The following is a 16,111-nucleotide window of genomic DNA, read 5'->3' as shown; positions in this document are numbered from 1 at the left end:
AACCCGTCTCTACGAAAAACACAAACAGTAAAGGGTAATATGAGTGAAACCCCCTCTCAAAAAAAAAAAAAAAGACAGGGTCTCGCTCTGTCACCCAGGCTGGAGCAGAGTTGCGCAATCTCAGCTCACTGCAACCTCCGCTTCCTGGGCTCAAGCAATTCTCCAGCCTGCCTCCTGAGTAGGTGGTGCCATAGGCACGCACCACGAACACCAGGATAATTTTTGTGTTTTTCGTAGAGACGGGTTTTCACCATGTTGCCCAGGCTGGTCTCGAACTCCTGAGCTCCAAGTGACCCACCTGCCATGGCCTCCCAAAGTGCTGGGATTATGGCCATGAGCCATCACGCCCAGCCTGACTGTGCACAGTTTTCGTTCTCTCCTTGTTCCGATTCTCAGAGCTAACAACTACACAAACACTGCAAGTGGCTTTGCTTTTTGTCCTGATGGTATCTCACAAGGCTTCCCTAATGCAGGCAGTCTTGTTTTCTAGAGAACCAACCAACCCTAGCCCATGACACACTTCTCGTACCATCATAAGGGAACACTTTGTAAATGAAATGTGAATGAAATCAAAAAGGCTTCCTGCAAGGGTTGTTTTGATTTTTCTGTTTATCTGGGAAATAGTAAAATTGTATACTGGAAATTCACAAAGGAAAGGGCCTATTTTTCTAAAACTGTTCTAATAGCTGACAGCAATTTTAAGGCACAGTAGGTTGGTCCAGTTCCTAGGTAACACCATGAGAGATTCATACTCCTATGCAAAAAACTAGTAATGATTGTATTAAAGTCATTTATTTTGGGTTTTGCTTTGTTTTTGGGGTTTTTTTTTTGTTTTTTGTTTTTTCTGAGATGGAGTCACTCTGTCACCCTCACTGGAGTGCAATGGCACAATCTCGGCTCACTGAAACCTCCGCCTCCCGGGTTCAAATGACTGTCTTGCCTCAGCCTCCAGAGTAGCTAGGATTAAAGGCACTTGCCACCATGCCTAAGTTTTGTATTTTTAGTAGAGACAGGGTTTCACCATGTTGGCCAGGTTGGTCTCGAGCTCTTGACCTTGTGATCTACCTGCCTCAGCCTCCCTAAGTATTGAGATTACAGGCGTGAGCCACCATGCCCTGCTAAATCATTTATTTTGCATGAAACATCTTATTAAGAATATGAACTTTCAAAGACAGCCATTTATCAACATGCTAAATGTCACTTTTTGAAAATCATCTGAACAGTATGGTACTTGCTCAAAGTCCTCAGAAGTTAAGGTCAGCAGATCCAGCTCTCGAGCACACCAGAGACTAATCAGGAGAGAAAGGAAAAATCAATCCACCAGAACTAGCTGTAATTCTTTCATTGATCCTGACCACTCCTTATTCTTCATTTTCATTTCACCACCACTTCTGTCGAACTTTATCTTTTCAAAAACCTGGAAGACTGCCATAGATCACAGCCCAGCAACTTTGGTTTTTAATTTTAAATGTCAGCCAGAAAAAGAAGAAAGGCAGTCGGCATTTTGAGTGAGGGTGGAGGTGCATTTGCTCAAGAATGCTGACTGGCGGTGCAGACTGCCTTCTGCTATTAAGGCTTTGGACATTCTCCTTCGATTCACTTTTCTATCCCATATTTATTTCAATTCAGCAATTTATTCTGACCAGGTTAGTGTTCCTCCTACCAGGACTCACAGAGGACTGAGATTAGGTCATCACCTCTTTGTGCCACATACTCAAGATGATCATTTCAAATAGATGGGAGAAAATCAAATTCTCTACTTCCAAATTACATTTGAATACTGCTAGCTCCTTACAAATGCCCTGCTGGCTGGGCGCAGTGGCTCATGCCTGTAATCCCAGAACTCTGGGAAGCTGAGGCGGGTGGATCATTTGAGGTCAAGTGTTGGACGCCAGGCCAGAAGTGGTTGCTCGCACCTGTAATCCCAGCACTTTGGGAGGCCGAGGCAGGTGGATCACTTGAGGTTAGGAGTTCCAGAATAGCCTGACTAACATGGTGAAACCCCATCTCTACTAAAAATACAAAAATTAGCCGGGTGTGGTGGTGGGTGCCTATAATCGCAGCTACTTGGGAGCCTAAGACAGGAGAATCACTTGAACCAGGAAGGCAGAGGTTGCAGTGAGCCAAGATCATGCCATTGCACTCCAGCCTGGGCAACATGAGTGAAACTCCGTCTCAAAAGAAAAGAGTTGGAGATCAGCCTGACCCAATGTGGTGAAACCCTGTCTCTACTGGTGGGTGCAGTGGCTCACGCCCATAATCCCAGCACTTTGGGAGGCTGAGGCGGGTGGATCACGAGGTCAGGAGATTGAGACCATCCTGGCTAACAAGGTGAAACCCCCTCTCTACTAAAAATACAAAAAATTAGCCGGACATGGTAGCATGTGCCTGTAAACCCAGCTACTCAGGAGGCTGAGGCAGGAGAGTTGCTTAAACCCAGAAAGCAGAAGTTGCAGTGAGCCAAGATCAGGCCACCACACTCCAGCCTGGCCAACAGAGACTTTGTCTCAAAAAAAAAAAAAAAAAAAAAAAATTAGCCAGGTGTGGTGGTATGTGCACCTGGGGTCCCATAGTCCCAGCTACTCAGGAGGCTGAGGCAGAATTTTTTGAACTGGGAGGTGGAGGTTGCAGTGAGCTAACGTGCTACTGCACTCCAGCCTGAGTGACAGTGCAAGACTCTTAAAAAAAAAAAAAAAAAACAAAAAAAAAAAACAAAGAAACTCTGTCTCTACTAAAAATACAAAAATTAGCCAGGTGTGGTAGTGGGCGTCTGTAATACCAGCTACTTGGGAGGCTGAGACAGGAGAATCACTTGAACCAGGGAGGCAGAGGTTGCGGTGAGCTAAGATCACACCATTCCACTCCAGCCTGGGCAACAAGAGGTTTTTTTTTTTTTTAAAAAAAAAAAAAAAAAAAAGGAGAACACCCTCTGTACAGATACCAGTAACTACAAAATTGATTATCAATCCTGTTAAATAACATATTCTTAGAACTATGTGAAGAAGCTGATCAATTTATAACATCAGCCTGAACCGAAGTTCCAGATGGGAAAGAAAACTATTCCAAACCGCATGATCATCAGTAAGTTTTATTCAACCATTAGACTTATGCTGCATTGAAAGACAACCACCCTCCACTCCCTTTTGGGGTCTACTGTTGGGCCTCTATTTACCTCTATCCTTCTTCTCCCTCCCCTTGACCCGGTCGTCTCTGAAGTCCCTCTCTCTCTCCCAGTCATTTTCGGGCCACACCCTGGGTGGTTCTCTTTCTTGCCATCTCTTTTCCCGGCCCCTGTCATGGTCTCGATCCCTTATCCTCGAGTCCCAGTGTCTTTCTCGGGATCGAGATCGCTCCCGCCTTTCCCATTTTCCCTCTCTATTATAGAGGTCGTTTTTAACGACTGGCAAGTTAATAGGTTTTCGAAAAGGCCGGTCCCGTCCCCCAAATCTCAGTTGCCCAGACTCCTTTTTTCCCCCCAGACCGCCTCCAAGTCGCCGAGGGATCCACCCTTTGAGAGTCCTTTCCAGCTCATAGTCCACAAATATCTCATGTTGGTCAATAACCAGGCCGTCAGCATCTCGGTAAGCTTTGATCACGGCACGTTCCTCCTTGAATTCGATGAAGGCGTAGCCCTTTGAAAAGCCTGTGACCAAGTCCCTGACCAGCCGAAGCCGCCGGATGTCACCATAGCGGGAAAAGACTTCCTTTAATTTGTCCTCCTTGGTCTGCAAGTTTAGTCTGGCCACAAACAGAGTGAGGAGGGGATCTCCTATGACACCTTTGTTGGGGACATATCGTGCCAGCATTGCCCTCCAGACTGCGCGGTCATGTGGGTCTTCATCGGTGCCATCGATGCTACCCGCTTTCAGTGGATCATACTCCTTGGCGATGGGCACCCAATCGTTCATGTTCTAAGAATGATAACAGCAAGTGTGGATGCAGCATCTACTCGGAGCCACTCATTCAACCCTTACAACAACCCCATGAAACAGATACTACCAATCACCCCTTCTTGAAGATAGGAAAGGAAGGGAACACCCACAGAGGCTAAGCCCTCCCCACTAGTAAGTGGGGGAGACAGCATCAAAGCCAGGCAGTCGTGCTCCAGAGAAGCCCTCACCCACTCCTGCAAATGCCCTCTTGGGAAGCAGAGGGTGGCGTGCTGGGTTTCATCCATACATGGATTATCTGGCTCAGCCACGGAAGGGCACTTACCACATTACAATGTGGCAGCGTGGATCAAAACTCAGAATTCCCTTTCAGAGCCTTTAAAATGATCACAGGAAAAAAAGAAAAGAAAAGAAAATGATCACAGGAAAACTAGCTCAGGAACTGCTTGTGGAAAATGGCATTTTAAAAACTCTACTACCAAGAATTTCAAACAAATACCAACATAGAGAATCATATAATAACCGTCCACAAACTTCTCACCTGGCTCAGCTAGAACCTCCACGTACCTGTGGTCAGAATATTCTGCCCCCAGATAATTCTGAAACAAATTCTAGATCTCACATCATTCATAAATTTTTTACTATGCATCATTAAAAGATACAGACTTTTTGAAAACTACAAGAGAAAATGAAGATTTGGATACACCATTTTGCAGTAAACAGATAACAAAGCTAAAGCTACGTGACTCAGCAGCGGGTTATTTGGTTCAAAAGGAATATTGGATTTCTTCTCAGCTCCCTAGCTGATAATCCGGTTATGCCTGGCAGCATAAGAATTTACTGCAATGGTAATTTTTTCGCCCAGCAAGCACACTGCAGTTCTCATTCCTTCTGATACATAATTAATTTGTGGGAATCTTTGCTGGAATAATAAAATGCTTACTAACGTTTCAGACCCAGCTAATGCTTATGTGACCAACCTACAAAACTACAGAGCCAATGCTGAAATATGTTACTTACACACCTTGGCTGACTGAGCATGGTGGCTCACGCCTGTAATCCCAGCACTTTGGGAAGCCAAGGCGAGTAGATCACAAGGTCAGGAGTTGAAGACCAGTCTGGCCTAGTTGATAAAACCCCGTCTCTACTAAAAATACAAAAATTAGCCAGGCGTGGTGGTGGGTGCCTGTAATCCCAGATATTCAAGAGTCTGAGGCAGAGAATTGCTTGAACCAGGAGGCAGAGGGTGCAGTGAGCCAAGATCGCGCCACTTCACTCTAGCCTGAGCGACAGAGCAAGACTCTGTCTCAAAAAAAAAAAACCTTGGCTAAGGTCAGGCATGGCTCAAGCCCATAGCTATAGCACTTTGGGAGGCCAAGGCTGGAGGATCACTTGAGTCTAGAAGTTCGAGACCAGCCATTTCAATTAAAAAATAATAAAAAAGAACTTTGGGGCTGGGTGCAGGGGCTCATGGCTGTAATCCCAGCACTTTGAAAGGCCAAGACAGGCAGATCACGAGGTCAGGAGATCGAGACCAGCCTGACCAACATGCTGAAACCCCATCTCTACTAAAATGCAAAAAATTAGCTGGGTGTGGTGGTGCACGCCTGTAGTCCCAGCTACTCAGGACGCTGAAGCAGGGAAATTGCTTGAACCCGAGTGGCAGAGGTTACAGTGAGCTGAGATTATGCCACTGGATTCCAGCCTGGGGGACAAAATGAGGCTCTGTCTCAAAAAAAATAAATAAAAAGAACCGTAGCTGTGCATGGTGGCTCATACCTGTAATCTCAACTTTGGGAGGCCAAGGCAGGAGGATTGCTTGAGGCCAGGAGTTCAAGACCAGTATGGGCAACATAGGGAGACCCTGTCTCTAAAAAAAATATTTTTTATTTAAAAAGATCTTAAAACGCAGGATGTGCACATGTACCCCAGAGCCCAAAGTACAATTAAAAAAAAAAAAAAAGATCTTAAAAACTAAAAATGAAGGCCAGGCGTGGTAGCTCATGCCTGTAATCCCAGCACTTTGGGAGGCTGAGGCTGGTGGATCACCTGAGGTCAGGAATTCGAGACCACTTGGCCAACATGGTGAAACTCCATCTCTACTAAAAATACAAAAATTAGTAGGACATGGTGGCGTGTGCCTGTAGTCCCAGCTACTTGGGAGGCTGAAGCAGAAGAACTGCTTGAACCCAGGAGGTGGAGGCTGCAGTGAGCTGATCACACTGCATTCCAGCCTGGGCAACAAAGCGAGGCTCTGTCTCAAAACACACACACACACACACACACACACACACACACACACACACACACACACACACACACACACAAAATACCCACCAGGTCTTTCCTGGAGGAATTCCCAAAGGTTAAGGAAAAAAAAAAACCAACTGGCAGGTGCAGTAGCTCATGCCTATAATCTCTGCACTTTGGTAGCCCAAGGCATGCAGATTATGAGGTCAGGAGTTTGAGGCCAGTCTGGCCAACATGGTGAAACCCCGTTTCTGCTAAATATACAAACATTAGCCGGGCACGGTGACATGCACCTGTAATCCCAGCTACTCATGATGTTGATGAGGCAGGAGAATCACTTGAACCCAGGAGGCAGAGGTTGCAGTGAGCTGAGATCATGCCACTGCACTCCAGCCTGGGCAACAGACTGAGTGGGACTCCGTCTCAAAAAAAAAAAAAAGAAAAAAAAATCTTGGCCCAGCACAGTGGTTCACACCTGAAATCCCAGTACATTAGGAGGCCAGGAGTTCAGGAGTTCAGGAGTTGGAGACTAGCCTGGGCAACATATCAAGAACTCATCTCTACTAAAATTAAAAAATATTAGTCAGGCATGGTGGTGCACACCTGTAGTCCCAGCTACTTGGGGGGCTGAGACAGGAGGATATGGTTTTGAGCCTTGGAAGTTGAAACTGCAGTGAGCCCTGATCATGCCACTGTACTCCAGCCTGAGCAACAGAGTGAGATCCTGTCTCAAAACAAAAACAAAAAGCAAAAAAACAGGTTTCTGTGAAATATGTACAGTAGTTCTCATTCCTAACAGCGTCTTCCCGTAATATTTATTGAAATATCTGCAACTCTTTTCCTCTTACTCCAATTCTCCTCAAGGATCTTTCTGCTTTATTTCTCCCTCAGTTGTTGGGTTATATAGGAGGAGTGGTTACTTACTGGTCAACTGTGAATTTTTTTTTCCCTCAGTGAAGAAAACACAGAAAAAAATCCAAAGTCAATGGCACTGCACTCAAGACCTCTCACCCTAGGCCAGGTGTGCTGACTCATGCCTGAAATCCTAGCAATTTAGGAGGCCAAGACAGGAGGATCACTTGAAGTCAGGAGTTCAAGACCAGCCTGACCAACATGATTGAAACCCCGTATCTACTAAAAATGCAAAAAATTAGCTGGGCATGGTGGTATGTGTCTATAATCCCAGCTACTCGGGAGACTGAGGTAGGAGAATGCCTTCAACCTGGGAGGCAAAGGTTGCAGTGAGCCAAGGTCATGCCACTGCACTCCAGCCTCTGCAACAGAGCGAGACTCTGTGTCAGAAGGGGAAAAAAAAAAACTCTGATGCTCACTTAGCTTCTCACCACGTCCCATCATAAAACATATTCTTCCCAGCACTTTGGAAGGCCGAGGCAGGTGGATCATGAGGTCAGGAATTCGAGACCAGTCTGGCCAAATAGCGTAACCCTGTCTCTACTAAAAATACAAAAAATTAGCCAGGCGCCTGTAATCCCAGCTACTCAGGGGGCTGAGGCAGGAGAATCACGTGAACCTGGGAGGCACAGGTTGCAGCAAGCTGAGATCGCACCACTGCACTCCAGCACAGGCAACAGTGTGAGACTCCATCTCAAAAAAAAAAAAACCTATTCTTTTTTATTTTTTCCTGATACTTTCAACAGGCACAAACCCTGTTTGTAAACTACACAGGCTTGCTCCTCTCTCCTTGAATGTCCCCTAATTCCCCAGCCCCATTCTTTCCCAGTGCAATTTTTCTTTCTTTTTGGCCTCAGCCATTTGTGCAAACATCTCAGTATGATTTCCTCTGCTGGGAGTATCCTCTCCCTTTCTGTCTCCCTCATACCCACTTTCGGGAATTCTGGGCCTGTCAAGTCCAGCTTCAGCTCCCCCCACTATGAAGCAATTGTGTCTCTGCCACAGCTCGATGAACCTTCTTAAGTTCTGATCATGCTTTGCCCAACACACAGTAAACACTCTCTAGCAGTAGCTCCAGATCCTAGGATGCTTTCTGATAAATGCTGGGGAACTGAACCAACTTCGACCAAAAATCAAAACTGACCAGGCACAGTGGCTCACGCCTGTAATAGCAACACTTTGGGAGGCCGGGGTGGGCAGATCATGAGGTCAGGAGTTCATGACCAGTCTGCCCAACATAGTGAGACCCCGTTTCTACTAAAAATACAAAAATTAGCTGGGCGTCGTGGCAGATGCCTGTAATCCCAGTTACTTGGGAGGCTGAGGCAGGAGAATCACTTGAACCCGGGAATGACAGAGGTTGGAGTGAGCTGAGATAGTGCCACTGCACTCCAGTCTGGGTGCAAGACCCTGTCCCAAAAAAGAAAATCATAGATTTTTTTTTAGTCCAAATCAAGCAAACCTGATCATTTCATTGAGAACCAAGAAGCAGGACATTACACTGTTTACCACCACGTGCTAAAAGGAGGGCAATATTTCTGTCATCATCAACAAACAACTTTGCAGAGGCTGCCTCTCTGCCATCAGTAAAGAATGAAAAACAGATGGAGTGACAGAAGGAGCACAGGATGAGAGGGAGACAATTTCAGTCCTGGTCTGGGCTTTGGCTCTAACTCAATTTGTGTCTTCTCTCATGGCTAGAATTTCTCCATGTGAAAAAAAAAGAGGAGGCTGGGCACGGTGGTTCACGCCTGTAATCCCAGCACTTTGGGAGGCCAAGACAGGAGGATCCCTTGAGCCCAGGAGTTCAAGACAAGCCTGGGCAACATGGTGAGACGCTGTCATCTATTTAAAAAAAAAAAAAAAAAAAAAAAAAAGTGTGCGACTGCCAGAGCCGAGTGGAGCGATGCCTAAATCAAAGGAACTTGTCTCTTCAAGCTCTTCTGGCAGTGATTCTGACAGTGAGGTTGACAAAAAGTTAAAGAGGAAAAAGCAAGTTGCTCCAGAAAAAACTGTAAAGAAGCAAAAGACGGGTGAAACGAGAGCTCTGTCATCTTCTAAACAGAGCAGCAGCAGCAGAGATGATAACATGTTTCAGATTGGGAAAATGAGGTATGTTAGCGTTTGAGATTTTAAAGGGAAAGTGCTAATTGATATTAGGGAATATTGGATGGATCCAGAAGGTGAAATGAAACCAGGAAGAAAAGGTATTTCTTTAAATCCAGAACAATGGAGCCAGCTGAAGGAACAGATTTCTGACATTGGTGATGCAGTAAGAAAACTTTAAAATCCGAGCCATATAAAACCTGTACTGTTCTAGTTATTTTAATCTGTCTTTTTTTTTTTTTTGAGACGGAGTTTCACTCTTGTTACCCAGGCTGGAGTGCAATGGCGCGATCTCAGCTCACCGCAACCTCCGCCTCCTGGGTTCAGGCAATTCTCCTGCCTCAGCCTCCTGAGTAGCTGGGATTACAGGCACGCACCACCATGCCCAGCTAATTTTTTGTATTTTTAGTAGAGACGGGGTTTCACCATGTTGACCAGGATGGTCTCGATCTCTTGACCTCGTGATCCACCCGCCTCGGCCTCCCACAGTGCTGGGATTACAGGCTTGAGCCACCGCGCCCAGCCTTTAATCTGTCTTTTTACATTGCCTTTTGTTTTCTAAACATTGTTCTCCAAGCTATTGTATGTTTGGATTGCAGAAGAATCTGTAAAATGAATACTTTTTTTTAATGTGCATTATTAAAAATGTTGAGTGAAGCTAATTGTCAGCTTCAATAAGGAGGATTGCTTTGCGTCCACCACCTAGTGTAAAATAAAATCAAGTAATATAATCTAAAAAAAAAAAAAAAAAAAGGCCAAGGCAGGTGGCTCACACCTATAATCCCAGCACTTTGGGAGGCAGAGGCGGGTGGATCATGATGTCCGGAGTTCGAGACCAGCCTGGACAACGTGGTGAAACTGCGCCTCTACTAAAGACACAAAACATTACCCAGACGTGGTGGCACATGCCTGTAATCCCAGCTACTCGGGAGGCTCAGGTAGGAGAGTCGCTTGAACCCAGGAGGCGGAGGTTGCAGTGAGCCAAGATCATGCCACTGCACTCCAGCCTGGGTGACAGGGCGACTTCGTCTCAAAAAAAGGAAAGAAAAGAAAAGAAAAAGAAAGAAAGAAAGAAAAGAAGGAAAGGGAGGAAGAGAGAAGAGATGGCACTACATTACTTCAATAGAGAACCCCTGAGCTAATATTCTCTATAACAAGCTCATTCTACTGGAAAATTCTTGGAGGAGTTTAATCTTACTCCCCCACCTCCATCACCTGGTGGCAGGATAAAGGACTATAATTATAGCCAACTTGTACTGAACATGTAGGAGGTGCCAACCACTGTACTAAGCTTTTTTTTTTTTTTTTTTTTTTTTTTTTTTTTTTGAGACAGAGTCTTGCTCTGTTGCCCAGGCTGGAGTACAGTGGCACAGTCATGGCTTACTGCAGCCTCAACCTCCTGGGCTCAAGCAATCTTCCCACTCCAGCCTCATGAGTACCTGGGATTACTCCCTATGCGCCATCATACCCAGCTGTCTTTTTCGTTGTTTTTTGTTTTGTAGAGATGGGGTCTCACTATATTGCATGGGCTGGTCTTGAACTCCTCAGCCTCCCACTGGGATTACAGGTGTGAGCCACTGTACCCAGCCTGTAATAGCCTCTTAACTCCCTCACTTCTCAACAATACTTAGGAACAATATTATTATTACCATTTCAGATGAGAAAGGTCAGACACAAAACAGCAGTCTTTTGTCTCAAATCCTAAAGCTAAGAAGTAGCCCAGTGGAAGAGTTAGAACCAGGGCAGTATGGACTCCAGAGATAGAGCTCTTAATCATTTCCTCTGATGCTTTTCATAAAATCCAAGGTTTTGGAGATAAGGATGGTTAAAAGAAACACACAAACTAGTATTCTGGGTGTCTGAGGCTGAGACCCACCCCTCCTCCACTGAAGGAAAAGAATCCCTCCCCATTCAACATTAAAAAGTCACAAGGGGCCAGGTGCGGTGGCTCATGCTTGTAATCCTAGCAGTTTGGGAGGCAGAGAAGAGCAGATAATTTGAAGTCAGGAGTTCAAGGCCAACATGGTGAAACCCTATCTCTACCCAAAATACAAAAATTAGCCAGGTGTGGTGGTGCACACCTGTAATCCCAGCTACTTGGGACACTGAGACAGAGAATCGCTTGTACCGGGGAGGCAGAGGTTGCAGTGAGCCAAGATCACACCACAGCACTCAAGCCTGGGCAACAGAGTGAGACTCCATCTCAAAAAAATAAAAGTCACAAGGATCTACCAAATAAAACTGATATTATTGTACACAGACCTCCTGTTCAAAGCTTTAAGACTTCTTCAAATTAAAATGGAAGATATTATAAAGGGGTAAGCATGGATTTTGTTCTCTCTCTCATCTGCATGCTTCTAGAGATACTAACCACTGGTTTCATTGTTTCTCAATCTTTCTAGGTGCAGTTCCTCCCCTGCAGCGTTAGGTTGGGATTTCCTACAACAATCTCCTTTGATTTATATATACACACACACATATATATACACACTTTTTTTTTTTTTTTTTTTTTTGAGACAAAGTCTCCCTCTGTCACCCAGGCTGGAGTGCAATGGCCAATCTTGGCTCACTGCAACCTCTGCCTCCCCGGTACAAGTGATTCTCTGTCTCAGTGTCCCAAGTAGCTGGGATTACAGGTGTGCACCACCACACCTGGCTAATTTTTGTATTTTGGGTAGAGACAAGGTTTCACCACGATGGGCGGGCTGGTCTCCAACTCCTGTCCTCAAGTGACTCAGCCTCCCAAAGTGCTGAAATTACAGGTGTGCACCACCGCGCCCAGCCTCATTCTCTCATTTTATTCATCAACAGCAGATGAGAGCAGAAATGAATGGTGGGGGTCAGGTGCGGTGGCTCACACCTGTAATCCCAGCACTTTAGGAGGCCGAATCCGGTGGATCATTTGAGCTCAGTAAATGTTGAGCTTCAGGATTCTTACTGTGAAATGTAGCTAAACGTCACTTAACTAGGTGTTTGTTAAGATTAGATAATATAGTGTCTATGAAAATACTTTACAATTACAAATTACTATACAAATTTAGAAAAATTTTGGCCAGGCACGCAGTGGCTCACACCTGTAACACCAGCACTTTGAGAGGCCGAGGCGGGACGATCGCTTGAGGCCGGAAATTCGAAACCAGACTGGGCAACAAAGTGAGACCCCATTTCAATCAATCAATCAATTTTCTGTGTCTGGGGTCGCGCCTATGGTCCCAGGTACTTGGGAGGCTGAGACAGGGGAATCGCTTGACCCGGGATGTCGAGGCAGCAGTGAGCCAAGATCGCGCCACTGCTCCATTCTGGGCGAGTCCCTGTCTCTGGGGGACGGTGCGGCGGGGGGAGAAATTAAGCCTCTCCTTCCAGGGTCTTCAGAGTAAGACTTTACCGCTCCTCAGGGAAGCAAAGCCGAAGGCGGGACCCACAGAGCCCTCCAAGGCATGCGCAGTGGGGCTCGGAGGCAAACACGGAAGTCTCTGTGCAAAAGCCCATCCTCCCCATCCAGCCTCCAGCGTGCCCGCCGACCCTCAAGGCCGCTCCCCCCCCCTTTTTTTTTGTGGGAGCCGCAGGGAGGAAGGGGCCATCCTTCCAGCCCAGCCCTCGTCCCCGCTCCTCGCAACGCAACCCAGAACGTCATCCCCTTTGCCAGGTTTCAACATGGCGGCCCACACAAGCGCGGGCACAGCGTCCAGGCCGCATTCCCCTCTTCCTTCTCTCCAGCCTGGCTGCCGCTCCCTCCGAGCCGCTTCCACTCACCTCAGCAAAGCTGGAGCTATCTTCCCACCGAGACAAGCGAGCGGCTGCAGGCGACGGCAGATTCTCCGCGCCGGCCGCGACCCGACCTTTACATTGGTAGCTGCAGATTCGCCGCCGACGCTCGTTTCCTGTTTGCTTTTCGTTTAAAACTTTATTCACGTGGCCGGGCGCGGTGGCTGACGCCCGTAATCCCAGCCCTCTGGGAAGCCGAGGATGGCGAATCACGAGGTCAGGAGAGCGAGGCCATCCTGGCGAACACGGTGAAACCCCGTCTCTACTAAAAAGACAAAAAACTAGCCGGGGGTGTTGGTGGTTGACTGTGGTCCCAGCTACTCGGGAGGCTGAGGCAGGAGAATCGCATGAACCCTGGAGGCGGAGGTTGTAGTGAGCCGAGATCCCGCCACTACATTCCAGCCTGGCGACAGAGAGAGACTCCGTCTCTAAATAAATAAATAAATAAATAATACAAATGTATTATTGAGCAAAAAAAAAAAAGCAACATCTATGTTTTAAATTTTTATATTTGAAAATAGAAGCTAGCCACTGACGGTGGAGAGTATCTGTAGTTTCGGCTGTTGGGGAGGCTGAGTCGTGAGGCTTGAAGCCAGGAGTTCAAGTTCAGCCTCGGCAACAGAGCAAGACCCCTATGTTTTAAACACACACACACATACACGAGTTGTATGTACAGTACATGCAATGGAATACTATTCCTCCTTAAAAAGGAATGGAATTCTAATTGCTACAACATCGTGGATGAACCTAGAAGACATGCTAAGTGAAAGAAGCATAAGGACAAACAATGTATGGTTCCAGTTATATGAGGGACCTATGATAGTCAAATTCATAGTTAGAGAGTAGAATAGCGGTTACCAGGGTCCGCCATGGGTGTTAGGAGGATGGCGAGTTATTGTTTAATAGATACAGAGGTTCAATTTGGGATGACGAAGAAGTTCTGGAAATAGATAGTATAGATGGTTTCACAGCAGTGTGAATCTACCTAATGTTATTTAATAGGTAAAACGGACCAGCCGGGCTGCAGTGGCTCACGCCTGTAATCCCAGCATTTTCGGAGGCCAAGGTGGGTGGGTCATGAGGTCAGAATTCAAGACCAGCCTGGCCAACAGCATAGTGAAACCCTGTCTCTACTAAAAATACAAAAATTAGCTAGGCATGATGGTGGGTGCCTGTAGTCCCAGCTACTTGGGAGGCTGAAGCAGAAGAATTGCTTGAACCCGGGAGTGAGAGGTTGCAGTGAGCTGAGATTGCACCACTGCACTCCAGCCTGGGCGACACAATGAGAGTCTGTCACAAAAAAAAAAAAAAAAAAAAAAAAAAAAAAAACAGGCAAGGTGTCTCACACCTATAATCTTAGCAATTTGGGAGGCCAAGGAAGGCAGATTACTTGAAGCCAGGAGTTCAAGACCTGCCTACCCAACATGGCAAAACCCCGTCCCTACTAAAACACAAAAATTAACCAGGCATTTTGGCGCACACCTTTAATCCTAGCTACTCTGGAGGCTGCTGAGGCTCAAGAATTGCTTGAACCCAGGAGGCAGAGTTTGCAGTCAGCCAAGATCCGGCCCCTGCACCCCAGCCTGGGTGACAGAGTGAGACTATGACTCAAATTAAAAAAATTTTAATCCCATTCAGGCCATCTCTAATAAAAAAACAAAAAAATTAGCCGGGTGTGGTGGCACATGCCTGTAGTCCCAGCTACTCGAGAGGCTGAGGCAGGAGAATCACTTGAACCCAGGAGGTAGAGGTTGCAGTAAGCTGAGATTGCACCACTGCAGTCCAGCCTGGACAACAGAGCTAGACTCCATCTCAAAAAAATACAAATTAAAAAATAGTAAAAAAGAGGCCAAATGCCATGGCTCACACCTGTAATCCTAACACTTTGGGAGGCTAAGGCAAGAGGATCACCTGAGCCCAGGAGTTTGACGCTACAATGAGCTATGAGCATACCACTTTACTCCAGCCTGAGAGAGGGAGACTCTCTGTCTCTAAAAAAAAAAAAAAAAAAAAAAAAAAAAAGTCAAAAAGGTAAATTTCATGTTACATATACATTAAAATATCTGTGCACCCTGGTAGCAATGAGCATAACCTGGCACCTAGATCTTGGTTTTTTAATATAATTCTCCAATGAAAGTAACCAGTGCTCTTTGGAGAAATAGCTGACTCCAAAACTGGGACAAAAAATACTCAAGAAGCCCGGGTGCAGTGATTCACGCCTGTAACCCCAGCACTTTGGGAGGCTGAGACAGGTGGATCACTTGAGCCCTGGAGTTCAAGACCCCCGTGGGCAACATGGTATAAGCCGAGATGGTGCCCCTGTACTCCAGCCTGGAGCAAGACTCTGTCTCAAACAAATAAAAAATAAAAAATTCGGCCAGGTGCGGTAGCTCAGGACCATAATACCAGCACTTTGGGAGGCCAAGGCCGGCAGATCGCTTGAAGTCAGGAGTTCCAGACCAGCCTAGGCAACATGGCAAAACCTGGTCTCTAATAAAAATACAAAAATTAGCCAGATGTGGTGATGAACGCCTGGGGTCCCAGCTCCTCGGGAGCCTGAGATGGGAGGATCACTTGAACCCAGGAGGCTGAGGTTACAGTGAGCAGAGATTGCACCACTGCACTCCAGGCTGGACAACAGAGCAAGATTCTGTCTCAAAACATACATAGGCCGGGCGCAGTGGCTCACACCTGTAATCCCTGCACTTTGGGAAGCCAAGCCGGGTGGATCATGTGAGGTCAGGAGTTCTAGACCAGCCTGGCCAACATAATGAAACCCTGTCTCTACTAAAAATAAAAAATTAGCCAGGCGTGGTAGTGGGCACCTGTAATCTCAGCTACTCAGGAGGCTGAGGCAGGAGAATCACTTGAACCTGGGAGGCGGAGGTTGCCATAAGCCAAGATCATACCACTGCACTCCAGTCTGGGCAAAAAGAGCAAAACTCCATCTCAAAATATAAATAAGTAAATATCTGCCAGTCCCTACTGATATAAATAAATGATTGAATAAAGTGGGGAGAAGAGGCAAATCTCCCATGCAGTACTGCAAATAACTTATGGAGACAACTCCTCTTCAGAAAGTAGAGCAAGCCTAGGCAACATAGTGAGAGCTCATTTCTTTTTTTTTTTTTTTTTTTTTTTGAGACGGAGTTTCACTCATGTTACCCAGGCTGGAGTGCAATGGTGCG

At 46.3% G+C, this 16,111-nt stretch overlaps 1 protein-coding gene and 1 pseudogene across 5 annotated transcripts; one reads left to right on the top strand and one right to left on the bottom strand.

Moving 5' to 3' along the window:
- The window catches only part of LOC116526884, a 10,659-nt pseudogene extending 1,268 nt beyond the window's left edge, over positions 1 to 9,391 (top strand).
- SNRNP35 (small nuclear ribonucleoprotein U11/U12 subunit 35) lies at positions 3,073 to 13,087 on the bottom strand. 5 transcript variants are annotated; one of them, XM_032243564.1, is made up of 3 exons: positions 12,912 to 13,087; positions 4,432 to 4,489; positions 3,073 to 3,911 (listed from the first exon to the last, which is right to left on the bottom strand). In XM_032243564.1, exon 3 carries the CDS (start codon positions 3,906 to 3,908, stop codon positions 3,165 to 3,167), a length of 744 nt encoding a protein of 247 aa, XP_032099455.1. In that variant the 5' UTR covers positions 3,909 to 3,911; positions 4,432 to 4,489; positions 12,912 to 13,087; the 3' UTR covers positions 3,073 to 3,164. The 5 variants fall into 5 exon arrangements, with proteins under 5 accessions (XP_032099455.1, XP_032099447.1, XP_032099437.1 ...); XM_032243556.1 differs by lacking the exon at positions 12,912 to 13,087 and adding an exon at positions 6,744 to 6,770; XM_032243546.1 differs by lacking the exon at positions 4,432 to 4,489 and having other exon boundaries at positions 12,912 to 13,085.
- Positions 13,088 to 16,111: the final 3,024 nt, after the last annotated feature.

This window comes from Sapajus apella, unplaced genomic scaffold, assembly GCF_009761245.1.
Source record: "Sapajus apella isolate SASKATOON/1434 unplaced genomic scaffold, GSC_monkey_1.0 scaffold2, whole genome shotgun sequence".
NCBI lineage: Eukaryota > Metazoa > Chordata > Mammalia > Primates > Cebidae > Sapajus > Sapajus apella.
The sequence above is the reverse complement of the archived record's forward strand: the minus strand, read 5'-3'. Positions and strand labels throughout refer to the sequence as shown.